The sequence below is a fragment of the Podarcis tiliguerta genome (assembly GCF_965153285.1).
Source record: "Podarcis tiliguerta genome assembly, chromosome: 2".
NCBI classification, from domain to species: domain Eukaryota; kingdom Metazoa; phylum Chordata; class Lepidosauria; order Squamata; family Lacertidae; genus Podarcis; species Podarcis tiliguerta.
The window spans coordinates 16,434,885-16,462,244 of record NC_139535.1 but is presented as its reverse complement, the minus strand read 5'-3'; the positions used below and the strand labels follow the sequence as shown (position 1 = coordinate 16,462,244).

Sequence of the window (27,360 nt, the reverse complement as noted above, 5' to 3'; positions counted from 1 at the left end):
AACCCTTAAAGCAAGGAGCATCTGTTCCCTATACTCGAAGCCCAGGTTCCCTCCCTCCTCTCCCCATTGGCTGGGTACTGCAAGGCTTTCCCCTGATAATTATTCCCGCAGATATCCTGCCTCCCAGGCGGGGGCTCCCATCCCCGCCCCCGCTGCCCAGGGTCGCCGCCATCTCCAAGATTTCGGGTGAGTGCAAAGCCAGCGGCTGGGAAGGAGGGAAGGGGCTTGGCAAGGGGTGGGGGTCCAGGATGAGAAGCCCCGGGACGGGCAGAGGCAGCCTGCCCAAGTCCGGGCGGGGAGAAGAAGCGAAGGGAGGAAAGGGAGCTGTTTCTCTTAATGGGGCCTTGAAGGGGGGGGGGGGTCCGTTGTGGAATGAGAGAACCTTCTTCCTGCCCAGATCTGGTGCAAATGGAGTTGCAGGGAAGGAGGCGGGAAAGGGGAGAGGCTTGGGGATGGTTCGGCAGGTTAATAATAATAATAATAATAATACCTGCCTATCTGGCTGGGCTTCCCTAGCCACTCTGTGCGGCTTACAACATAGATAAACCATAATAAAACATCAAACGTTAAAAATTTCCCAATACAGGGCTGCCTCCAGATGTCTTCTAAAAGTCAGATAGTTGTTTATTTATTTGAAATTGGAAGGGAGGGTGCCACCAGCGAGAAGACCCTCTGCCTGGTTCCCTGTAACTTCGCTTCTTGCAGGGAGGGAACTGGCAGAAGACCCTCGGAAGTGAACCTCAATGTACAGCCAGCCTGCCTGCCTGCCTGCCTGCCTGCCTGCCTGCCTGCCTGCCTGCCTGCCTGCCTGCCTTCCTTCCTTCCTTCCTTCCTTCCTTCCTTCCTTCCTTCCTTCCTTCCTTCCTTCCTTCCTTCCTTCTCTTTAGGCACCAGGTGAAAGCATTCCTCTTCTCCCAGGCATTGGGCTCATTAAACAATCTATGGCCTTCACACCTGCATTTGTACGTGCGTAAGGGAGCAGTTGTCGTTTTTATTTCTTACTGTGCTGTGCATCTCTGATTTTCTATTGTAAGCTGCCCTGTGATCTTCGGAGGAAGGGCAGTATAGAAATGTAAAGAATAGCAGTAAAAATAGGAAGCCCTGTTGTGTTCAAGGGGGTGGTTGGGACAGAGTCTCTGATTAGCATGCATAGCAGGTCAGGCTAAGGAGGGAATAATAATAATAATAATAATAATAATAATAATAATAATAATATTAATAAATAATAATTCTTCATTACTTGCACCCTGCCCACGTGACTGGGTTTCCTCGGCCACTCTGGAAGGCTTCCAACAAAATAAAAACACCGAAAACATTGAATACTTCCCTGTACAGGGCTGCCTTCAGAAGTCTTATTATATATCAATGGAAATATAATTTAATGAAAAATGTAATGCAATAACTTTTATGAAGGATTATTTATTACAACAGCAGTCATAAAGATGAAACGAAACGCATACAACAAAAGAGATATACAAAAATTCTCACCGTGTCAGTTAATACTTAGCTGGGTAACCTTTAGCCTTCCATGGAGTAAAGTAAGCTTTTTAGTTCTGCAGCTGTAATAATGTGAAACTAAGATTAAATTATTTCCCTTATTAATTGGGTTTTATTGCTGGGCTGCTTCTGACTAACAAGTTTCTTTAGTCAGCTCCATAGATTTTTGATTGGGTTCAAGTCTGGGCTATGTATTTGGGGGCATTTACTTTCCCATTAATGACACAAATTTTGTCCACACCTCGTGCTGTCATACAGCCCCAGATCATAGCACGGACTGGGTGTTTCACGGAAGGTGCAGTGTAAATAGGATGTAAATCTCCTCCGATTCTCCTCACGTATTTCATGCCATCACTACCAAGCGAGATTTTGGTCTCCTCACTCCATATAACACTGTCCCATTGTTCTGCTGTCCAGTTAACATGGGTTTAGCCCAGTCTGATTTTGTAGTGACTGCGTCTCCTTATACCTCTTCCAAAATTTAGAAATGTCCCCTTTGGTTAAGTTTCTGCCAATTTTTCTTCTAATATCTTCATAACTGTAGCCTTTTTCACTTAATAGTACTATTTTACATCCCTTTATAGGTGACCAGTCAACTCTTTGTACCATTTATTTAATTTTATTACGTTTTACAAGCTCACTAAATGAAAAAAACCTCAACCAACTTGATAGCAATCGCACAACACATTTTTTAAAAATTTTTTTTATTGAATTTTCAAATTTTAACAACAAATTTCCACAAATCTTAATTTAACAATTTCTATATCCGTATTTCTCCCCTCCCTCCTCTATGGCTTCCCCCATATTTCCGTATTGATTTATTTAACAAATTCTATACTCTGCTGAGTTTGCTTCTTATATAGTTGTCAAAACCTGCCAATGAAGCCATATCTTTATACTGTCTTTTTATATAGTTTATAAATGGTTCCCACTCTTTTTTGAAATCAGTGTTGTCTCTCTCATGTATTCTCTCTGTCAGCTTAGCCAGTTCCGTGTAGTCCATAAGCTTGGCTTGCCATGCTTCCTTTGTTGGCGTTTTCTGTTTTCCATACTTGTGCTAATAAAATTCTTGTTGCTGTTGTCGCATACATAAACTATGTCCAATTTCCCTCTCATGTATCATGATCTAAAATTAGAAGCAGGAAAGATTCTGGTTTTTAAACAAAGGGTTTTTTCAACTTTTTTTCCCAGTTCATTATATATCATTTCCCAGTATTCTTTAACCTTCTTGGATTCCCACCATACATGAAAAAAGTACAATTTTTCTCTTTACATCTCCAACATATCTTGGATCCTGTTTTATACATTTTTGCAGTTTTTCCAGTGTGATATACCATCTATATATCATTTTCAAATACAGTGGTACCTCAGGTTACAGACGCTTCAGGTTACAGACGCTTCAGGTTACAGACTCTGCTAACCCAGAAATAGTACCTTAGGTTAAGAACTTTGCTTCAGGATGAGAACAGAAATCGTGCTCCAGCGGCGCAGCAGCAGGAGGCCCCATTAGCTGAAGTGGTGCTTCAGGTTAAGAACAGTTTCAGGTTAAGAACGGACCGCTGGAATGAATTAAGTACTTAACCCAAGGTACCACTGTAATTTTCTCTTAATGATATACAGTCTGTAAACTTTACATTTGTTTTCATAAACTTTCCCATTCCTCCAACTGTATATTAAGCCCAACATCCGGAGCCCATTTTATTTGGGCCGATTTTACCTTCTCATCTAAAGTCTCTCCATATAGCAAAATGTTATAAGCTTTCTTCAATAATTTGGTATTTCCCTCCACAATTTCCTTTTGAAAGTTTGAGATAGTATAGCTGAACCCCCTTTTATTATCTTCTTTAAATTGCTCATTAATTTGTCTGTGATGCAACCAACTTTGTAAAGTACCTTTCAAGTTTTCATAACTTTTAAATTTCAAACCTTTCTCCTCTTCTATTAACAAATCTCTATATGTTGGCCACTTTCCTTTTTTATTACCCCTCCAGCTACACAGGGTCTGATCCTGCCAGACTTTGGTGGATGTCTCAAAAATTTCCAAGGTGTTGGATATTCAAACCGCAGAGCTTGTCAAAACTGAGAGGCAACTATTTACAAATCCTGTTCTTTCAGCAAAGCAGGAATTTTAGGGTTAAAAATACATTTGCTTTCACTCAGAGGCTGTAATTAGATTTTGGGGGGCTTTCATCTCATTTCATCTTATTCACAAAACGTCTCTTCAGGGGTTCTCCCCTGAATAGCGGAAGCACGGCTTCCATTTTTAATACTTCTCACTATGAAGTTCAAATTTAAGTCCAAATATTTTTAATTCCTCTCCAAAAGCTTCTTTTTATTTTACCTTATAACAGAAGATCTGTCACTTCAGAGAGCGGCTTTTAGGCTTTGGATATTCATGTGTGCGTTGGAGCCGACAGCCCACCTTGACCGTCTTCCACTCCCCCACCCGCTGCTGATGCAGTTGCGGGAGCCGGTTTGACAGAAGACCTGGGGCTCAGCTGGACCCCGTTGGAGCCCCACTCTTCTGCAGTTTTGTGAGGCCTTTTCTTTTTTAGCCCTAAAACTTCCCCTCGGTCGCCTGAAATCCCCCTAAAGGCTCCGTCTTACTCGGACAACGCCCCAGGTGACGCCATTTCCTCCACCATCCAGACCGGAAGCCCGTAATCACCAAGTCAACTCTTTGTGCCATTTGTTTAATTTTATTACGTTTTGCAAGTTCACGAAATGAAAGGGGGAAAAACCCCAACCAACTTGATATCACATAACACACTGACAAATGTCCTGCTTATTTATGTCGTGATCCTTCCTAAAAGTTGTTGTATTACATTCTACTTTAAATTACAGTGGTGCTTTAAATTACAGTGGTCCGTTGTTAACCGGAAACTGTTCTTAATCTGAAGCACCACTTTAGCTAATGGAGCCTCCTGCTGCCGCTGCGCCGCCAGAGCACAATTTCTGTTCTCATTCTGAAGCAAAGTTCTTAACCCGAGGTACTATTTCTGGGTTAGCAGAGTCTGTAACATGAAGCATCTGTAACCTGAAGTACCACTGTATCTTTCCATTGATATATAATTTTATGGTATTACTCCCAAAAAGGGGGGGTATTATGAGCCATCAAACCCCAGAAAAACACCTTCTGCAAGGTTTCCACAATTTTGACCACTAGTGTATGTTGTCTTCTAGGTCCAAAGACAGACATGCACACACAGATAGCATGAGTAAGCAGGGCTCCAAATTGCTTCTCTTGAGAACTTGCCATCTAAGTTGTTTACTCACGGCAAAAGCTCCTATTCCCAAAGGGACAGGAGGGGGAGGTCTCTCCCCCACTTTTAACCCACCCCACTCCCACCACACGGAAGGCAGAGGTCTTGTTCATTCACAATCCCTGGATCCACCGCCTCTCCCAGGGGATCCAGATGCAAGCAAGGTGCCTTGTTCTTCTCCATTCAAGGGCCACCCATGTATTCAAAGCAGTCCTTTGCAGATTAAGACTTAAGTTTAAAATAAGTACAAAAACCCAATAAAAAGACTCACGGGTTTATAGTGGCACCAGCTTTCCTAGTCAAGATTCCACAATATCAGACTGTAGCTCACAAAAGCTTAAGCCATAATACATTTATGAGCCTTTATGGGCTGCAGAAGATGAATAAACAGAAGCATAGTTAATCTATGGACTTCCACCCTACAAGACACAGTGACGACCAGCAACTTGGATATCTTGAAAAAAGGGATTAGGCTGGTGTCTGTGCTCTGCCATCGTAGACCTAGGCAATAATGCTTCTTAATACTAGTTTCTGGAAAGCACAGGAGGGCAGAGGGCTCTTGGGCTGAAATCTTGCTTGCTGGTTTCCCCCAAGCATCTGCTTGGCCACTGTGAGAACAGGATGCTGGACTAGGTGGGTCTTTGCCCGATGCAGCAGGCTGTTATAAGGTTCTGATATGTTGCAATAATTTTACACTTGCATGTGGCATAATAACACTTCAGTTATACTTCTTACTCATAGGAGAGACTGCTATTGGAGCCTGTGATCATTTCTTAAGTGTGAATGGAGTGATCATGGGTTTCTCTTGCCATTATCTCATCTGCGTTACTAAAAATTTGGAATATGGAGACAGTTGAAAATGGAGAGGGAGTGAATATAAGAGAAGGTGCACATGGGGATTGACGTGTGTTCAGTTCCTTTCTTGTCTTTCCTAAACATCTAACAGGATTCTGTCTCTGCCCCAAACAGGTGAGGAAGATGATGGTCAGAATTCTACGGAGCTGTCTGTGAAATCAGTGGGAAGGGCAGAGAAGCCATTTAAATTCGGGGAATGTGGAATGTGCAATGTGCTTTAGTCACTATGGGAAAATGAGGATACACCAACGAACTAACACGGGGGAAAAACCGTTTGAATGCATGGAGTGCGGAAAGAGCTTCAGTCATAGTGGAAACCTTAGAACACATCAACAAACTCACACAGGGGAGAAACCATTTAAATGCATTGAATGTGGAAAGAGCTTCAGTCGTAGTGGTCACCTTAGAAGACATCAACGAACTCACACTGGGGAGAAACCATTTAAATGTATTGAATGTGGAAAGAGCTTCAGTCATAGTGGAGACCTTAGAATACATCAACGAACTCACACGGGGGAGAAACCATTTAAATGCATTGAATGTGGAAAGAGCTTCAGTCGTAGTGGAGACCTTAGAAAACATCAACAAACTCACACGGGAGAGAAACGGTTTAAATGTATTGAATGTGGAAAGAGAAGCAGTCGTAGTGGAACACTTAGAATACATCAACGAACTCACACGGGGGAGAAACCATTTAAATGCATTGAATGTGGAAAGAGCTTCAGTCGTAGTGGAACACTTAGAATACATCAACGAACTCACACGGGGGAGAAACCATTTAAATGCATTGAATGTGGAAAGAGCTTCAGTGACAGTGGAACACTTAGAATACATCAACGAACTCATACAGGGCAGAAACCATTTGAATGTATTGAATGTGGAAAGGGCTTCAGTGAAAATGGAGCCCTTAGAAAACATAAACGAACTCACACGGGGGAGAAACCATTTAAATGCATTGAATGTGGAAAGAAATTCAGTGACAATGGAACACTTAGTATACATCAACGAACTCACACAGGGGACAAACCATTTACATGCATTGAATGTGGAAAGAGCTTCAGTCAAAGTGGAAACCTTAGAATACATCAACAAACTCACACAGGGGAGAAACCATTTAAATGCATTGAATGTGGAAAGAGCTTCAGTCAAAGTGGAGTCCTTAGAATACATCAACGAACTCACACGGGGGAGAAACCATTTAAATGCATTGAATGTGGAAAGAGCTTCAGTCAAAGTGGAAACCTTAGAATACATCAACGAACTCACACGGGAGAGAAACGGTTTAAATGTATTGAATGTGGAAAGAGCTTCAGTCGTAGTGGAACACTTAGAATACATCAGCAAACTCACATATGGGGGAAATTGTTTAAATGTAGGGAGTGTGGAAAGAACTTCAGTCAAAGCAGACCCCTTAGGAAACATCAGCTAACTCACACGGGGGAAACCACAGATGTAGGGAATGTGGAAAGAGCTTAAGACGGAGTGGAGACCTTAATATTCCTAAGCATATTCACACAGGTTAAAAACCATATAAATGTATGCAACGTTGCACTCAATGTTCACTATTTAATTTACGTCAAGAAACTCATAAAGGCAGAAATCAATTTTAAATACATGGAACCCGTGTGATGTTTTGGTGTTTGTATTTAAATTTGTATACACATATATATGTATTAAAGTAATGAAGGTCACATATACTTGATGTACAAAAGAAGTTGCAAGTTGTTGCTAGATTATCCGGGGGGAGAGTGTGAATCTGGAATGCTCAAGGTGTGTGATGAATCTGTTGAGTTTTGACCTCTGCCCATCACTTCCAAAATGATGGGCTGCCCTTGTCTTGTGGATCAGCATCTTTCAGGCTTCAGGGAATTGCCTTCCTTCCCCCTTGGTCGTAGATAATCAGAACAAAGGAAAAGGAGTCTTCTTACCAGTTACAAACTTTAATGATCCCAGCAAGGGCATAAAGAACCCGTCTTCACACAAATGGCAGTGCTCCCAATGAAGAGGTCCACCCCCTCACATCCCTAGTTACGCCTGCCACTTCTGCGTCTCGTAATCTGAGCTCGTTCCCTCTGTGCTTTCTGTCCTGCCACTTTCGCTGCTCTCCTTGACCTTGGGGAGAGCGGATGAATGCTTTCCAGAGACATTGAATCTGTTAACTCTCCCCCCCCTCCAGAGTTTCTTCTGCAAGCTGTTCCCTATCCAGTATTTCCCAGCTTCTGCCTTCTGAACTATGTTCCTCTGCAAATCACTTTTCCAAATCTATACAGTCCTCCTGCTCCTGGGAAGAATCAGGAGAGGGGGATTTTCCCACAAATGCCTCAGTGCAGCTCTCCTCAGCTGGGTCCCTGGTTAGGTTTTGGTTTAGGGGAGAAAGTGTGGGACTAGGCCGGGGGAGGGGAGGGGGGAGAGAAGGGTAGAGAAGTAGAGGGGATGCTTTTTCCGTGCAAGGCTAGTTCGTGTTTCTCCCGAGTACGTGCCTGTAATCCGTGAGCGTGCATTTAGCAGGAGAGCGTCCCTTTGTCTCGGCGCGTAAGATGCTTCAGGAGGCCCTAGAGCGAAGCGTGTGTATCGCACATGCACTGTGAGAGCAATGGTGGAGGAATAGCAAATAACTGTCAGGGAGCTTAAAAGGAGGCTGTCGTTTCGTGAGAGGGGGTGGGGGGAGGAGAGTTTTAGTGACGCTGAACAGGAAGAGCCAAGTGCGCCTACGGGATACATGTGGTTGCTACTCTGAGTTTGAAGATGGGCAGTGGGAGTGGCACATGCTTCTGCTGAAAGTAGATCTAGGGAAGATTAAGTTAATTGGAGGTCTTTAAGCAGAGGCTTGACAACCATATGTCAGGAGTGCTCTGATGGTGTTTCCTGCTTGGCAGGGGGTTGGACTCGATGACCCTTGTGGTCTCTTCCAACTCTATGATTCTATGATTCTATGAATTGCAACCTTAAACACACTTGGGTCCCATTAAAGAGGCTGCTCATGAGGCCGGAGGAACATCGCCCGGCTGTGAGGTGTAAAGTCCACCACTCCCTGCAAGGTCTTTTCCACCTGGCCAAAGGGGTGGGGCGCAGACTCACCCAGCCCTACTATGTTAAATATGAATTCTGTAATCGACCTTTGTAATGTTTTATTTTGAAATCTTTAAGATAATATTTTAGTTTTCAGTTATGTTGCTTTGACTGTATATTCTATATTTGACATTTTTCAGATTGTTTTATTTAGGTTTTATTGATTTAATATGCTGTGAACCACTTTGAGATTTTTCTTGAAAATATAAAGTGGAATAGAAATTAAATAAAAAAAGTATAGAGCAGGGATATCCAACATGGGGTTGCTCAGATGTTGGGAAACAACGCCCATAAGCTTCAGCCTGTATGGCCAAGATTGATGGGGGTTGTAGTTCAAAAGCTCAAGGGTGGAAAATCTCACATTTCTTACAACTTTTGATTATGAATAATTATAGGTAAAACTTTTGTTGATACGAAGCTCATTTTTGGGCTTCCAGGAACAGCTAGTCACTTCTGCTTTATAAACAAACCCAAATATATTGACACACTTTACTTTAAAAGCGGATTTCAGAACAGAGATCATAGAATCATAGAGTTGGAAGAGACCACAAGGACCATCGAGATAAACAAAACCTTTTTTTTTAATCTTTTTACTTTACAAACCATAATTTTGTCAATCCAAGATCTGCTCTTCATATGTATAAAAATACTTTGTTAACAATGAGATACCGAAATAATAATAAAAAACCTGCAATAAAACATTATCAGCATTTAAAAAGAAATGCCAGTGGGATGTTCAAGGCATTGAGTTACAAATTAAGGCAAAGATCAACCATTGCTAGGTAGACCCAGGAGACTTAATCCTAGAATCAACCCCTGCCCCTCCCAGCCCGCTTTTGCCTGTAAGTAGACTTGATTCAAAGATCACATAAATCATCATGATTTTTTTCTCATTAATTCTGATGGGCGGGGGCGAGTTAACCCCATGGAGGTATATATGGGTCTGAGTGGCAGGTGATGCACTGCCAGACCGCCATCTTGGCAAGAATCTTTCTCAAGGCCTTGTCTTCCAGAGGACAGGCAATGAATTCTGATTGACTGCTTGGAACAGAAATGTATTTGGGAGACACCGCTGAAGAGAAAAAGGGGAAAAACTCGCAGCCCACTCCACAAATCATCCAGGCTGCTATGTGGCAGAAATGCATTTTCCCACCTTCCCTTCAAACAACCTTGCCCTACAATGCTGCCACATCTCAGAAGGCAGGCAGTGGGGACGGGTGCTGTGTTTCCCTGGGAGGAACACAATGGCACTGGAGGCTGCTGAGCAAAATGGCCCCCGTGGGCTCCATTGTGTTCCCACTTTCCTCCTGATTGCTTGCCTTCTCCCTCGAGGGCCACATCCGCGCCACATTTAAATCACTCTAGTACCTCTTCAGTCAGTCATGGCTTCCCCAAAGCATTCTGGGAGCTGTAGTTTGCTGAGAGGAGACTCCCTGTTCCCCTCCCAGAGAGAGAATATGTAGAGTGGCTTCACTGTCTATTCCTTGTCACAGAGAACTTGGTGAATTGTAACTCTGAGGGAAATAAGGGTTTTAAGGGTTGCCATGGTTAAAGACTTGATTGCCTCTTCTCTTCTCTTCCCCGCCCCCCGGGCAATATAGCTTCTATAGTTTCTGTAGCCTACATATGGTAGAGATATTTAAAATGAGAGTCCTCATAAGGATTCTTTTTTGCTCTTCAAAATATGGCAACCATACCTAACAGCTCCAAGCAACCTTAACAAACTACAGCTCCCAGAATTCTTTGGGGGAAGCCATGACTGTTTAAAGTGGTTTACAGTGGTACCTCTGGATGCGAATGGGATCCGTTCCGGAGCCCCATTTGCATCCTGAATCAAACGCAACCTGAGCCTGCAGGTCACGATTCGCTGCTTCCGCGCATGCACGTCACGTCATTTTGAGCGTCTGTGCATGCGCAAGTGGTGAAACCCGGAAGTAACACGCTACATTACTTCCAGGTTGCCGCGGAGCGTAACTGAAAATGCTCAACCTGAAGCACATTTAACTCCTGGTATGACTAGTGTCCTTGAAGGACAGAGATGCCTCAGCTTTGTAAATCTTGGTTGCCACTCTCATCTCTGGTGCTAAGTGAGGTCTAGAGGGGTGCGGTTGCATGTCTGCTGCCCCAACTGATTCCTGTATAAAATATTCACCACGTTTGGGTTGAAACGGCACTCTTTACACTTACCTGGTTTGCACATGATGTTAATGTGCCAAGGGTGTGGAAAACATCAGGGAAAACATTTCACATAGAAGTAAGAAGCCGGCTCCCTGCATGAGTTTGTCAAGAACTGGAATAACCGGCTCTTGGTGGCCATCAATGAGATCGCACCTAAGCGCCCTCTGCCACCCCGCCGAAACTGGGCCCCCTGGTTTGCCAAGGAGCTCCGGAAAATGAAGCGGGACCTCAGACCGCATACTCGCAACGGAGCCTCAAGACTTGGCCCCGGACACACTGACCAGATGCTTGGATGCTGTGGCTGAATGGCTGCATGGGAGCCGGTTGAAGTTAAATCCTTCGAAGACAGAGGTCTTCTGGCGGGGTCGGGACTACATGTGGTTGGGGGGCCAACTCCCATCTCTTGCGGGGGCTCAAGTAGTGCCAGCGCCTTCTGTCAAGAGCTTGGGTGTAACCTTTGACGCCTCCCTTTCCATAGAGGCGCAGGTTGCAGCCACAGCAAAGGTGGCATTTTTCCATCTCTGCCGTATTAAGCAGTTGTTCCCTTACGTTTCTCGCCCTGATCTGGCCACAGTGATCCATACAACGGTCACCTCCAGGCTTGATTATTGTAACTCGCTCTATGTGGGGCTGCCGTTGAAGCTGACCCAGAAACTCCAGCGGGTGCAGAATGCCGCGGCGAGGCTCCAGTTCTTTACCAACTGCACTGGCTCCCGGTGGAGTACAGGGTCAGGTTTAAGGTGCTGGTTTTGACCTTTAAGGCCCTATGCGGCTTAGGACCCACTTACCTATGGGACTGCCTCTCCTGGTATGCCCTCCAGAGGACCTTAAGGTCCGCAAATGGCAACATTTTGGAGGTCCCGGGTCTCAAGGTGGTTAGATTGGGTCTGAACTAGGGCCAGGGCCTTTTCAGTACTGGCCCCAACTAGGTGGAACGCTCTGCCACAAGAGACTAGGGCTCTGCAGGACTTGACATCTTTCTGCAGGGCCTGCAAAACAGATCTGTTCCACCCGGCCTTTGGTTTGGACTCAGTTTGACCCTTATGTTTCCCTCCCCTAATGGTTTTGATTTATGGGCTGCTTTTAAAATGAGGCTGTATTTTAAATAAATTTGTATTTTAAATTGGTTTCCCCCCCCATTATGTTTTTACTGTAATTTTACTGGTGTTAGCCACCCTGAGGCCAGGGAGGGCGGGGTATAAATAAGATTTATCATTATTATTATCATCAGACATTAAGAACTTCCTGATCCTGTTTCTTTGACAGAAGCTGACAAATTTAGGATAGATGCTCTATATATCAACTCAATGGCATAGGGCCTTCTCGGTAGTGGTGCCTGCCCTGCAGAAAGCCCTCCCATCAGATGTCAAGAAAATAAACATCTATTTGACTTTTATAAGGCAGCCCTGTATGGAGAAGCTTTTAATATTTGATGTTTCATTGGTTTTTTAAAAAAAATCTCTTGAGAGCTGCTCTAGTAGCTGCGGAAACCCAGCCAGATAAGCAGGTATAAATAAGGTTGTTGTAATAGTAATATTATTATGCTTAATTTATAGCAGTTCCCGGAAGCCGCCGGAGGGGAGAGATGCTCTTGGGCTCCCATCCTCCTTGCAGGCTTGGCCACCATGAGGAGGCAGTGCTGAGATTCCTGCATTGCAGGGGGTTGGACTAGATGACCCTCAGGGTCCCCTTCCATCTCAACGATTCTACGATTCTAACAGGGTGCGGGACTAGATGGACTTGATCAAACTACAGGGCTCTTGGTGTGATCTGTGTGTGCATGCAGAGGAACGTTTGTCTGTGTGTGTGAGAGAGAGAGAGAGAGAGAAAGAGAGAGAGAGAGAAAGAGAGAAAGAGAAAGAGAGAGAGAGAGAGAGAGGAGAGGGAGAGGCCCCTGTTTCTTATTTGCAACCAGGATGAATCAGCTGCAATACCCCCACACTTGACCCACCGCTTCCCTGCCTGCTCTCTCTCCACCCCCAACCCCAATTATGGGTATTGCATTGCAGAGCCCCCCCCCCCCCCCAAGCTTGCTGCAGTTTGCAGCGCTTTGCACTCACCCTATTCCTTCCAGGACAAGGCCAGTGCATGACGGCAGAGGGGGCGAGTCAGCTGTTCTGCTTAAGCCGGGCCCCCTTTCCCAAGTCAGTATCCAGGTGCAACCTCCCTCTAGCAGCTTCCACTCTCTGCCTTTAACCCTTAAAGCAAGGAGCTTCTGTTCCCTATACTCGAAGCCCAGGTTTCCTCCCTTCTCTCCCCATTGGCTGGGTACTGCAAGGTTTCCCCCTGACAATTATCCCCCGGAGATATCCTGCCTCTCAGGTGGGGGCTCCCATTCCCGCCCCCACTGCCCAGGGTCGCAGCCATCTCCAGGATTTCGGGTGAGTGCAAAGCCAGCGGCTGGGAAGGAGGGAAGGGGCTTGGCAAGGGGTGGGGGTCCAGGATGAGAAGCCCCGGGACGGGGAGAAGAAGAGAAGGGAGGAAAGGGAGCTGTTTCTCTTAATGGGGCCTTGAAGGTGGAGGGGGGAAGGAGGGGGTTCCGCTGTGGAAAGAGAGAATCTTCCATCTGGTGCAAAGGGAGTTGCAGGGAAGGAGGCGGGAAAGGGGAGACGGTTGGGCATTGCAGACCAGCCTCGCCATAGTAATAATTATATAAATAAATAAATGACATTTATACCCCCCCCCCTCATTTTCTGGGTTTCCCCAGCCACTCTGGGCGGCTTCCAACAAAATAAGAAACACCAAAAACATCCAAGTCTTCCGTTTTGTAGAGGAGATGGGGACATGGATTGCTGGATGGCAGAGGGAGAAGGAGGAAAAGATGGCGAGGAAAACAAAGGCAGGGGGGTCCTGGCAGGAAGAAGGAAGGGCTGAGGCCTTCTCCAAAGCAGCTCTTTGTTTCTTGAACTCCTTGCATAAAGTAGTGGGGGCAGGGCCGGATTGAGGTTTGATGAGGCCCTAAGCTACTGGAGGTCATGGGGCCCTTTATATGTCCAGCTATCCTTTGTCAACAGCAAATTGTTGCTGTTTTTTTGTGTTGAATATAGGCTGTATGATAATTTATGGACCTAATAGGTATCTAAAACCATTTGCACATAAGAGAGTATGCATTTTCTCAAAGTAATTGTTGAACTGAAATACAATTATGAAGTATATTAATAGTGAAATAATTATTAAGCTCTAACTTAAAATGATTTTGTTATTCATAACAAACTTAATAATGCAAACACATTGGCATTTGGCAATAACAAAAGTTCCTTTAGAAACACAATTTACAAAGACTCCTAATCTAGTCCTAGAAACTTGCTATAATAATAGGTGTAAATATATGATGCAAACTACTAATAATTATAAATAGCATTATTAATATGAAATTCTTATAACCTGTACAATGCAGTTGTAGTTAATACAATGCATTTTTTATATATAAGTATCAATATTACCATAATAGTCCACATTCTTCATTGGGACAGCAGACCTTGGTACCCTGTGAGTGTAAAAGACAGTATTTTTGGTACTATGTCAGATTTAAAAATAATACCAATACTATACACAGCTGTACATAAAAATTATTTTACAGGACTAATTGTATTAATGCATCTACCCAATACCCATTCAGCTGTATAATTTTATCATGATTCATTGTGTACTGTGTATACAAACAATAGACAAACGTGATCTAAATTACAATACTTTCCTTCTTGCCTTTGCCAAAGCAAAGTCACTGATGATATCATCAAATGATAAACTGCTTAGCTTGTCACTTTCTATATACATGTGGCTGAAGTAATTTATCTTGAGACATTGTTGTTCCAAATTCGTTTTGTATCCTCTTCAGTCGAGAAACGGATCTTTACAAATGGCAATTTGCAATCATCCTTCAAAGGAACATTATCAGAATTGCTTCTACATTAGGGAATGCTGATTGGACATTGTTGTTGTTGTTTAGTCACTTAGTCATGTCCGACTCTTTGTGACCCCATGGACCTTAGCACACCAGGCACTCCAGTTTTCCACTGCCTCCTGCAGTTTGGTCAAACTCATGTTAGTAGCTTTGAGAGCACTGTCCAACCATCTTGTCCTCTGCATATAAATTAAATAAGCAAGGAGACAATATACAGCCTTGTTGTACTCCTTTCCCAATTTTGAGCCAATCAGTTGTTCCATATCCAGTTCTAACTGTTGCTTCTTGTCCCACATAGAGATTTCTCAGTAGACAGATGAGGTGGTCAGGCACTCCCATTTGCATAGTCAATGAAGCAGAAGTAGATGATTTTCTGGAACTCTCTAGCTTTCTCCCTAATCGAGCGCATGTTTGCAGTTTGGTCTCTGGTTCCTCTGCCCCTCCAAAATCCAGCTTGTACTTCTGGAAGTTTTCAGTTCACATACTGTTTAAGCCTGCCTTGTAGAATTTTAAGCATAACCTTGCTAGCGTGTGAAATGAGCACAATTGTGCAGTAGTTGGAGCATTCTTTGGCGCTGCCCTTCTTTGGGATTGTGTTGTAGACTGATCTTCTCCAATCCTCTGGCCACTGCTGAGTTTTCCAAACTTGCTGGCATATTGAGTATAGCACCTTAACAGTATCATCCTTTAAGGTTTTAAATAGTTACGCTGGAATGTCATCACTTCCACTGGCCTTATTATTAGCAGTGCTTTCTAAGGCCCATTTGACTTCACTCTCCAGGATATCTGGCTCAAGGTCATCAGTCACACTACCTGGGGTGTATGGGACATCCATATCTTCCTGGTATAATTCCTCTGTGTATTCTTGCCACCTCTTCTTGATGTCTTCTGCTTCTGTTAGGTCCTTACCACTTTTGTCCTTTATTATGGTAATCTTTGCACAAAATGTTCCTTTCATATCTCCAATTTTCTTGAACAGATCTCTGGTTTTTCCCATTCTATTGTTTCCCTCTATTTCTTTGCACTGCTCATTTAAGAAGTTCCTCTTTTCTCTCCTTGCTATTCGTTGGAAGTCTGCATTCAATTTCCTGTTTCTTTAACTATCTCCCTTCCATTTTGCATGCCTTCTGTCCCCCCGCGGTTTTTAAGGCCTCATTGGACAACCACTTTGCTTTCTTGCATTTCCTTTTCATTGGGTGGGTTTTCATTGCTGTCTCCTGTATGATGTTCCGAGCCTTCAGGTTCTTCAGGCACTCTGTCCACCAAATCTAAATCCTTAAATCTGTTCTTCTCTTCCACTGTGTATTCATAAGGGATTTGATTTCGATTGTATCTTACTGGACCAGTGGTTTTCCCTACTTTCTTCAGTTTAAGCTTGAATTTTGCTCTAAGAAGCTGATGATCTGAGCCACAGTCAGCTCCAGATCTCGTTTTTGCTGACTGTATAGAACTTCTCCATCTTTGGCTGCAAAGAATACAATTCATCTGATTTTGATGCTGCCCATCTGGTGATGTCCATGTGTAGAGTAATCTCATGTGTTGTTGGGAAAGAGTGTTTGTGATGACCAGCTTGTTCTCTTGACAGAACTCTATTAGCCTTTGTACTGCTTCATTGTGAACTCCAAGGCCAAACTTACCAGTTGTTCCTTTTATCTCTTTGACTCCCTACTTTAGCATTCCAATCCCCTAGGATGAGAAGAACATCCTTCTTTGGTGTCAGTTCTAGAAGGTGTTGTAAGTCTTCCTAGAACTGGTCAATTTCAGTTTCTTCAGCAGCAGTAGTTGGTGCCTAAACCTGGATTACAGTGATGTTTAAAGGTCTTCCTTGGATTTGTTTCGAGATCCTTCTATCATTTTTGAGATTGCACCCCAGTACAGCTTTTGCCACTCTTTTGTTGACTATGAGGGCCACTCCATTTCTTTTACGGGTTTCTTGTCCACAGTAGTAGGATATGATAATCATCCAAACAAAATTCGCCCATTCCCGTCCATTTTAGTTCATTGATGCTAGGGTGTCAATATTTATTCTTGCCATCTCATTTTTTACTACATCCAGATTACCATGATTCATGAATCTTACATTCCAGGTTCCTATGCAATATTTTTCTTTGCAGCATTGGACTTCCCTTTCACTTCCAGGCATATCCGCAACTGAGCGACCTTTCGGCTTTGGCCCAGTTGCTTCGTCAGCTCTGGATCTACTTGTACTTGTCCTCCGCTCTTCCTCAGTAGCATGTTATATGCCTTCCGACCTGAGGGGTTCATCTTCCAGGCAGTGATCCATGAAGGACACGGTCATTAAATATTACTTGGTACAGATCCTGATGTGTCAGATTATCATGCTCATGGCTTTGACTTTTTAATGTATTGATGAAAATGGTTGAGTTCTCCCACAAGGTTCATGTCCACATCTTCAGGATATGTTTGGCTTAAAGCATTAACGTCTTCACAAATCTCTTCTTTTGCAGCATCTAATTTTGTTAAGAATGAAATAATAATAATAATAATAATACCCCACCCATCCGGCTGGATTTCCCCAGCCACTCTGGGCGGCTTCCAACAAAAAAATAAAAATACATAAAATCATCCATCTTTAAAAACTTCCCTAAACAGGGCTGCCTTCAGATGTCTTCTAAATGTCAGATAGTTGTTTATTTCCTTGACATCTGACGGGAGGGTGTTCCACAAGGGCAGGCGCCGCCACCGAGAAGGCCCTCTGCCTGGTTCCCTGTAACCTCGCTTCTCGCCAGAAGGCCCTTGGCGCTGTACCTCAATGTCCGGGTTGAACGATGGGGTTGGAGATGCTCCTTCAGGTATACTGGGCCAAGGCCGTTTAGGGCTTTTAAGGTCAGCACCAACATTTGAATTGTGCTCAGAAACATACTGGGAGCCAACATGGGTCTTTCAATACCAGTGTTATGTGATCTTGGCGGCTGCTCCCAGTCACCAGTCTTTTTTGCAGCATCATTGTATACTGATGCCCTTTGTGCCAGATTTGATTCTAATGCATCCATCGCAGGTATAAATGCTTTGATTCTGAACTTGTTTCCTGGCTCAAGGTTCTCTAAAGCTTCATCTTCATCCTCACCTATATGCCTCCTTATAGATCAGCAGTTCTCAACCCTTGGGTCCCCAGATGTTGTTGGACTACAACTCCCATCATCCCTGAGCTCTGGCATTGCTAGGTAGGGGTGATGGCTGTTGTAGTTCAACAACATCTGGGGACCCACAGGTTGAGAAAGGCTGTTCTAGATCTTCTTCTGCTTTTCTTGTAATCAACATCAGGCAATTTGTCCTTTGCCTGTTCTTTAAAATGATCAAAAAGATGTCTGGAATCAAGTTCCTCCATTTTATTAAAAATGTTTGTGGCTTGATTACTTGTTTCACCCTTCTCTGTGGTATCAATATGCAGCCAGTGCAATGCAGAAATTATTCCATTGTAACTGCCAAGTTCTGCACTTGTGGCCCTTGAATGAGTTTCACATCTAGTCTTTGGCAAAAACTTTGGAACTTTTTTTTAAAAAAAAATTATTTGTATTCAGATTTTATAACAAATTTTAGCATAATCAAAAATTTAATTTTTTCTGTGTATAAGACTGTGTATAGGTGTTCCCCTCCCCCCCAAAAATAGATTTAAAATTGGGGCTCGTCTTATACACGGGTAGTGCTGAGGGGTGTTTTCTTAATTTGGAGTCCCTCCATGGGACGTCTTATAGACAGAAAAATACGGTACATTTTACATTCCAATTTACACCCCCCCCCATGACTTCCCCCAACTTCCCTTTCTGGGTTATTGTTGTTAAATTGTTTAGTCGTGTCCGACTCTTTGTGACCCCATGGACCTTAGCACACCAGGCACTCCAGTTTTCCACTGCCTCCTGCAGTTTGGTCAAACTCATGTTCCTAGCTCTGAGAGCACTGTCCAACCATCTCGTCCTATGCATATAAGTTAAATAAGCAGGGAGACAATATACAGCCTTGTTGTACTCCTTTCCCAATTTTGAGCCAATCAGTAGTTCCATATCCATTTCTAACTGTTGCTTCTTGTCCCACATAGAGATTTCTCAGGAGACAGATGAGGTGGTCAGGCACTCCCATTTCTTTAAGAACTTCGAGACCTTGGTACAATCTTGATACAAATTTCAAAATATGTACACAAAACCAACAAAAAGACTCACAGGTTTATAGTGACACCAGCTTTCCTAGTCAAGAGCCCACTTTGTCAGACTGCAGCCCACAAAAGCTTAGACCATAATATATTTATGAGCCTTTAAGGACTGCAAAAGATGAATAAACAGAAGCATAGTTAATCTATGGACTTCTATCCTACTGGAAACAGTGACGGCCAGCAACTTGGATATCTTGGGGGGAAAGGATTAGGCTGGTGTCTGTGCTCTGTCCTTGCGGTCCTAGGCAATAATGCTTCTTAATATTAGTTTCTGTAAAGCACAGGAGGGCAGAGGGCTCTTGGGCTGAAATCTTGCTTGCTGGTTTCCTACAGGCTTCTGCTTGGCCACTTTGAAAACAGGATGCTGGACTGGGTGGGCCTTTACCCAATGCAGCAGGCTCTGTTTAGGTTCTAATATGTTGCAATATTTTTACAGTTACATGTAGCATAAGAGCACTTCAGTTTTACTTCTTACTCGTAGGAGAGACTGCTATTGGAGCCTGAGATCCTTTCCTCACTTGAAAAGGAAAAAGACAGATGTGCCTTAAAAGCCAGTTCCACTGTAGATCTCTACTATAAAATGATGGTGCTCTCTTAAGTGTGAACGGAGTGATCATGGGTTTCTCTTGCCATTATCTCATCATTCCTAAAAATTTGGAACATGGAGAGGACAGTGGAGAATGGAGAGGGAGTGAAAATAAGAGAAGGTGCACATGGGAATTGATGTATGTTCAGTTCTTTCTTGTCTTTCTTAAAAGTCTAACAGGATTCCCTCCCTCCCCCCAACTCACAAACAGGTCAGGAAGATGATGGTCAGGATTCTACGGAGCCATCTGTGAATTCATTGGGAAGAACAAAGAAACAGTTTAAATGCAGGGAATGTGGAATGTGCTTTAGTCACTGTGGAAAAATGAGGATACACCAACAAACTCACACAGGGGAGAAACCATTTCAATGTATGGAGTGTGGATGGAGCTTCAGTCACAGTGGAGCCCTCAGAAAACATCAGCAAACTCACACTGGGGAGAAACCGTTTAAATGTATTGAATGTGGAAAGAGCTTCAGTCAGAACGGAACACTTAGAATACACCAGCGAACTCACACTGGGGAGAAACCATTTAAATGTATTGAATGTGGAAAGAGCTTCAGTCAGAATGGAGCACTTAGGAGACATCAACAAATTCACACGGAGGAGAAACCATTTAAATGTATGGCGTGCGGAGAGGGGTTCAGTCACAGTGGAGCACTTACGATGCATCAACGAACTCACACTGGGGAGAAACCATTTGAATGTATTGAATGTGGAAAGAGCTTCAGGGAAAGTAGAAACCTTAGAATACATCAACGAACTCACACTGGGGAGAAACCATTTAAATGTATTGAATGTGGAAAGAGCTTCAGTCAGAATGGAGCACTTAGGAGACATCAACGAACTCACATGGGGGAGGAACCATTTCAATGCATTGAATGTGGAAAGAGCTTCAGTCATAGTGGAGATCTTAGAATACATCAACGAACTCACACGGGGGAGAAACCATTTAAATGCTTTGAATGTGGAAAGAGCTTCAGTCAAAGTGGAAACCTTAGAAGACATCAACGAACTCATACGGGGGAGAAACCATTTAAATGCATTGAATGTGGAAAGAGAAGCAGTCGTGGTGAAGACCTTAGAATACATCAACGAATTCATACGGAGGAGAAACCATTTAAATGTATTGAATGTGGAAAGAGCTTCAGTCGTAGTGGTGCCCTTAGAATACATCAACGAACTCACACGGGGGAGAAACGATTCAAATGCATTGAATGTGGAAAGAGCTTCAGTAGTAGTGGATACCTTAGAATACATCAACGAATTCACACGGGGGAGAAACCATTTGAATGCATGGAGTGCGGAAAGAGCTTCAGGCAAAGTGGAAACCTTAGAATTCATCAACAAACTCACACGGGGGAGAAACCATTTAAATGTATTGAATGTGGAAAGAGCTTCAGTCAAAGCAGAAACCTTAGAATACATCAACAAACTCATACAGGGCAGAAACCATTTAAATGTATGGAGTGTGGAAAGAGCTTCAGACAGTGTGGAGACCTTAATATTCATGAGCGAATTCACCCAGGTGAAAAGCCATATCAATGTATGCCGTGTTGCACTCAAGTTTCACTCTTTACTTCACATAAAGAAACTCATAAAGGCGGAAATCAATTTTAAATGCATGGAATCTGTCTGATGTTTTGGTGTTTGTATTTAAATTTGTATACACATATATATGTATTAAAGTAATGAAGGTCACATATACTAAATGTAGAAAAGAAGTTGCAAGTTGTTGCTAGATAAACGGGGAGAGTGTGAATCTGGAATGCTCAAGGTGTGTGATGAATCTGTTGAGTTTTGACCTCTGCCCTTCACTGCCAAAATGATGGGCTGCCCTTGTCTTGTGGATCAGCATCTGTCTGCTTCAGGGAAATGGGGTACCTCAGATGTTGGGAAACAACGCCCATAAGCCTCAGCCCATATGGCCAAATTGATGGGAGTTGTAGTTGAAAAGCTTAAGGGTTGAAAATCTCATGTGTCTTACAACTTTTCTTTATGAATAATTATAGGTAAAACCTTTGTTGATTCAGAGCTCATTTTTAGCTCCAAGGAGCAGCTGGTCACTTCTGCTTTATAAACAAACCCAAATATATTGACACACTTTACATTAAAACCAAATTTCAGAACAGAGACAAACATATTTTTTTTTAAAGCCCCTTTTTTTTCTTCACAAACCATTATCTTCTCAATCCAAGATTTGCTTTTCATATGTATAAAAATACTTGGTTAGCAAGGGGGTACAGAAATAATAATAAAAAAAGCTACAATAAAAGCATTATCAGCATTTAAAAAGAAATGCTAGTGGGCGTTCAAGGCGTTGAGTTACAAATTAAGGCAAAGATCAACCATTTCTTCTGCAAGGTGTTCCCCATCCAGTATTTCCCAGCTTCTGCCTTCTGAACTGTTCCTCTGCAAACCACTGTTCCAAATCTATACAGTCCTCCTGCTCCTGGGAAGATTCAGGGGGAGGCTCCCACGAATTCGCCTCAGCGGAGCTCTCCTCAGCTGGGTCCCTGGTTAGGTTTTGGTTTAGGGGAGCAAGCATGGGCCTGGCCCTTGGGTGGGGGCGAGGGGAGAAGGGAAGAGAAGTAGAGGGGATGCTTCTTTTTCTGCGCAAGGCTAGTTCTTGTTTCTCCCAAGTATGTGCCTTTAATCAGCGAGCGTGCATTTAGCAAGAGTGTATCCCTTCGCCTAGGAGTGCAAGATGATTCAGAATGCCTTAGAGTGAAATGCGTGTGTCGCATATGTTAAGTTGATTGCAGCCTTTTTTAAAATTAATATTCTTTATTGACTAAAAACATTGCATGTCTATACAAACATCATGTACAATCTCTTAACAGGTAGAAAAAACAAAATAATAGAAAATAGAAAATTTATAAAGAAAGAAAAAAGTAAAGAATTAACAAAGATAAGAAACCAAGAAATAATAGTAAGGAAAAAAGACAAAGTTATTTACATAGTAAAAGTTCTCAACGACACAATCCTTCCCATCCTTCTCATTATACTGTTTGACATAACATTCTTTTTTACACAGGCTTACCTTATATAATACCATTTCTTTCTGCTTTGTATACATTCCTTTGATCTTTTTTTTACAAATATCACTCAATTTCTGCTCATATGGAGTTATTTGTACAATAAAGTTTTACATAATTCTTAAATATTATCCATTCTCTAATTTTTTGTTTCCATATTCCTCTAACTGATCTCGTCAGTTTTGATAATTGTAGATATTGTAACATCTGCCAATCTGTAATCTCTGGGAGCGTTTCATTTTTCCAGCTCCTTGCTATAAGGGCTCTAGCTGCTGTTATATCATACATAAACAATGATCTTATAACTTTTTAAATTTCTGATGGTAATATACCAAGTAGGAAAATCTTTGGCGTTTGTTTTTTTTTTAAAGTAATTTTAAATAGTTTCTTAAACTCGTTATAAATATCATTCCAGTATTTGCCAATGGCTACACAGGTCCACCACATATGACCCCTCCTCTTTTTTACGTCAGGTTGATGTTTTCCCTTTATACATTTTAGCAAGCTTTTTTGGGGTAAGATGCCATCTATATACCACTCCCTGCAAGGCCTTTCCCACCTGGCCTAGGGGGCGGGGCCCAGACTCACCCAGCCCTACCATGTTAAATATGTATTCTGTAGTTGACCTTTGTAATGTGTTGTTTTGAAATCTTTAAGATAATAGTTTAGTTTTCTGTTACATTGCTTTGACCGTATACTCTATATTTCACATTTTTCACATTGTTTTATTTACCGTATTTTTCGCTCTATAACACGCATCCGACCATAACACGCACATAGTTTTTAGAGGAGGAAAAGAAGAAAAAAAATATTCTAAACGAAACAGTGGATGTATCATTTTTGTGGTTCATTCTGTGGCCACAGACATGTGATCTGATGGTGAGTTTGGGGTAGCCCAATGCAAAAATCCTGAGGATCCATGTGGATCCATGTTTGTAACCACGTTTTTGCACCACTGCGGCCCTAGGCAACAGCGGGTGCGTGATTTCTTTTGTGCAAACTGTAGCCATGGACATGCTATGTGATCTGATGGTGAATTTGGGGTGACCCAGTGCAAAAATCCTGAGGATCCATGTGGAGCTGTGCTTTGTAACCACATTTTAAGTGGGGAGGGAAGGAAAGCACTCAAGGGACAAGGAGCACTCTTGGAGTGTATGGAGAAGGATGCTGCTAATAATGCAGAAGAGGGGTATAAGGGGAGAAGGCTCCTCTCCTCTCCCTCTTTGCTCCTTTAAAGCAAGCAGGCTCTGCTTCTCTCCCTCCTCCCCGGCTCATCCCCCCGGCTTAGCGAGCTGAAAATCTTTCCTGCTATTTAGCAAGCTGAGTGTGGAGGAGAGAGGGACAGAGAGCCTGCTTGCTTTAAAGGAGCCAACCGGACACTCGTGTAAGCGGCTCCTCTCCTCTCCTGCTTTGCTCCTTTAAAAAAGCAGGCTCTCTGTCCCTCTCTCATTGCCACTCAGCGGCTCTTCTCCCACTTTGCTGTTTCAAAGCGAGCCACGGAGGAAGGAAGCATTCGCTCCGTAACACGCACAGACATTTCCCCTTACTTTCTAGGAGGAAAAAAATGTGTGTTATGGAGCGAAAACTACGGTATGTTTTATTGATTTAGTATGCTGTAAATCGCTTTGAGGTTTTTCTTAAAATTATAAAGTGGTGTAGAATTTAAATTTAAAAAGTATAGAGCAGGGATATCCAACATGGGGTTGCTCAGATGTTGGGCAACAACGCCCATAAGCCTCAGCCCATATGGTCAAGATTGATGAGAGGTGTAGTTCAAAAGCTCAAGGGTGCAAAATCTCACGTTTCTTACAACTTTTCATTGTGAATAATTATAGGTAAAACTTTTGTTGATACAGAGCTCACTTTTAGGGAGCAGCTCGTCACTTCTGCCTTATAAACAAACCCAAAAATATTGACACAATTTACTTTAAAAGCAGATTTCAGAACAGAGATAATTTTTTTTTAATAAAAAAGACCTTTTTAACTTTACAAAACATTGTGTTCTCAATCCATGATTTGTTTTTCATATGTTTATTTCCTGGCCCACCTCCCATCACTGTGGGGAGAGCCTGGGGCAAGGGATAAGAATGCAGGGTCGGCCTGACATCCATCAGTTGTCTGGCTCCGACAGCGGCCATCCAGGCATTTCTGCAGAACTCACAAACAAGACATGAAGGTGAAAGCCACCCTCTCTTTGTGAGGAAATCCCATATACAAATAGCCAATTCAATTTCCTAGCTGCCGACCTTTATGTGGCCAAGATGAAGCCCTTCCTCCAAGGAAGAGAGGGAGGTACTAGTAACCTTGAGGCAGCTACATTGGTTACGTATGTCCAATAAATTTTTAGGTGGGGGGAAAAGATAGCCAAAGCCACGCAATGAGAACTGGACATGGTCAGTGGGTACAGAAAACTGGCTGTGGGGGTGGGGCGGTGGTGGACAGCAGGAATGGAAAACTGGAGAGGGATGGATAGCAATGGAGTGTGCTGGAAAAAGGTAATGTTTTGGATCAGAAGCACTCAGTGCCTCAGCATTTTCTTCCAGGTTTTTACTGGACAGGCTGCTCTGGTGCTTATCACTGGAGACAGAGTACCTTGCCTTCAACTTCTCCTCAATGCCAGCATCCACCTCCCATCATCCACAGCCATAGATGACGATTGCTGAGCCTGATGGGGGTTGTAATTCAGCAACATTTGGAGGGCCAGAGGTTCCCACACTTACTTGCAGGCTCCGGCCTAAGACCGAGTTCATCAGAGTTGGGTCCTTGTTGACTAAGAGCACCAGGGATGATGGGAGTTGTAGTCCAACAACATCTAGGGACCCAAGATTGAATGACACCTGCTTGTAGGATATATTGTTGCCTAGGCTAAGCAGTCCTGGGTCTTGGGAGGAGGCCACACGTATACCACCTTGAGTTTGGTGATGGAAGAAAGGAAGGATATGGCAGCAGAAAAGTAGAATGTTTCTTAAATAAATCAAGGCCCATGGTTGCTTTTTGCTGAGCCCTGCTATATAGGGCTGCAGGAAACCATCTCATGTTGGATTTTGGGCAGGGGAAAGTGTGTTGCCAGGATACTTTTTTCATCCTGCTTGCATTCTTTCTGTATAAAGAATGTAAATCATTTTAACTGATTTTAATAGCATTATCATATCGCTTTTAACTGCCAAGGGTGGGGCCTTATAGTGAAGGGTGGCAACAAAATAATAATCTGAATACAGTGCTCTGGATTGGGATACAAAAGGGTCAAGCTAGAATGAGTTTCGTTTGCCTAACTGGGCTCCCAAAATTGTTTCCTATGGTAATGACACACGGCATGAGCCTCACAGAAGTGAGTGAAAACAAAATGAAACCTATTATTCAAGAATCCAGTCAGTTAGCTAACCTTGACCATGGTAGAAATGCATTTTCCCACCTTCCCTTGAAACAGCCTTGCCCTACAACGCTGTGACACAAGCTGTCCATGGCAACGGTCCCAGATCTCAGAAGGCAGGCAGTGGGGACGAGTGCTGTGTTGCCCTGTGAGGAACACGAAACGGCACTGGAGGCTGCCATTGTGGGCTCCATTTGTTCACTGTCACCTCCTGATTGCTTGCCTTCTCCACATCCACACCACATCTAAATCACTCTAGTACCACTTCAGTCAGTCATGGATTCCCCCAAAGCATTCTGGGAGCTGTAGTGAGTCTGGCTGGCTGCTGCTGTTGCTGCTGCATGTCACTGTTCACTGTTTCTGTGCGTCTGTGAGGAGAATACAGGACACTGCAAATGACACAGGGTGCAATAAGCCAGACAGAGAGTGATCCCTCCCTATACATGTAAATAGAGAGACTTCTGTTCAGGAGATTTCTGTATAAAGAACTGTTTATAGAGGGGAAAATAGGGAGCAAGTGAGGTTGGAGTGGAACCATGTTTGCATAAATATGACAATGTTAAATTTGCTCCCCATTTAAATTTTTATTAAAATAATTCATTCAGTTACCCAGAAGAGTCATTAGGCTTTTTTTTGCTGTAAGCTACTTTATACATTTTAAGTAGGTCAGGAAACCCTTGATCCCGCTCCTTAAAATACCGAATGGGACTCCTAAATAAATATGCATAGGCCCAGGCTGCACAAAAACGGTTATTTTGTACTGCAGGCCACATTTCACAATAACAGATAGGTACCATACTGAGATTTCTGTAACTGCTTCACACAGGGCATGTTATAAGGTGATAGTAAACCTGCTGCATACATGTTATCTATGTGCTTTCTAGAGTATGTTTGGGGGCTTAGAGGAAATTTCCTCAACTACAACCCAAAACGTCTTACTTACTTACTGCATATTGTCTGCTTCTTAGGTGCAAAAAAAAGTGGCAGCCCTAATACCTAGACTGGCCCTTTGCAGGATCACATTCCATGGCTTTCCAATGAAGCTGTGTTGAGGAATGTTAATGGATGAGGGAGACTGTTGTTTTTAAAAATGTTTTTATTAAATTCTTGGGTACACCCAGAGTCCCTGTTTTCAAGTCACAGAATCCTTCAAACAAGTCAGTCCTATTCAGAGTGAGACAGTACTGTTCTAGGCAATATAGGGTTGGGGGGCAGGGAAGAAAAGTGGGAAGAGAGAGGGAAGGAAAGCGGGAAAGAAACATTTCATTCATTTCTATAGTATGTGAGTTTTTGTGTAAACGTCAGGTAAACAAGTATTTTATTTTTATTGGCAGTGGGAGAGACCAGAGGGCTCAGGAAGGTGGTCGGTTGCAGGATATTCGTCAAAGCAGCGCCCAATCTCTGTGGTGTTTGAGACTGACCCCCAATGGCT

General features: G+C 43.1%; 2 protein-coding genes across 2 annotated transcripts in view; both read left to right on the top strand.

The window, feature by feature from the left end:
- Nucleotides 1–27,360, top strand: part of LOC310672941 (uncharacterized protein) — a gene marked incomplete at its 5' end in the record, with an annotated part of 173,689 nt that overhangs the window by 37,414 nt on the left and 108,915 nt on the right. The window lies entirely within an intron of this gene.
- On the top strand, nucleotides 120–21,232 carry LOC310670645 (uncharacterized protein). The gene is made up of 2 exons (XM_083426271.1): nucleotides 120–186; nucleotides 19,732–21,232. The coding sequence occupies exon 2, from the start codon at nucleotides 19,821–19,823 to the stop codon at nucleotides 21,138–21,140; it is 1,320 nt and encodes a 439-aa protein (XP_083282397.1). The 5' UTR covers nucleotides 120–186; nucleotides 19,732–19,820; the 3' UTR covers nucleotides 21,141–21,232.

What these genes read in the sequence shown, in the direction of transcription:
- LOC310670645 (XM_083426271.1), top strand. Translation starts at nt 19,821, where the DNA reads ATGTGCTTTAGTCACTGTGGAAAAATGAGGATACACCAACAAACTCAC.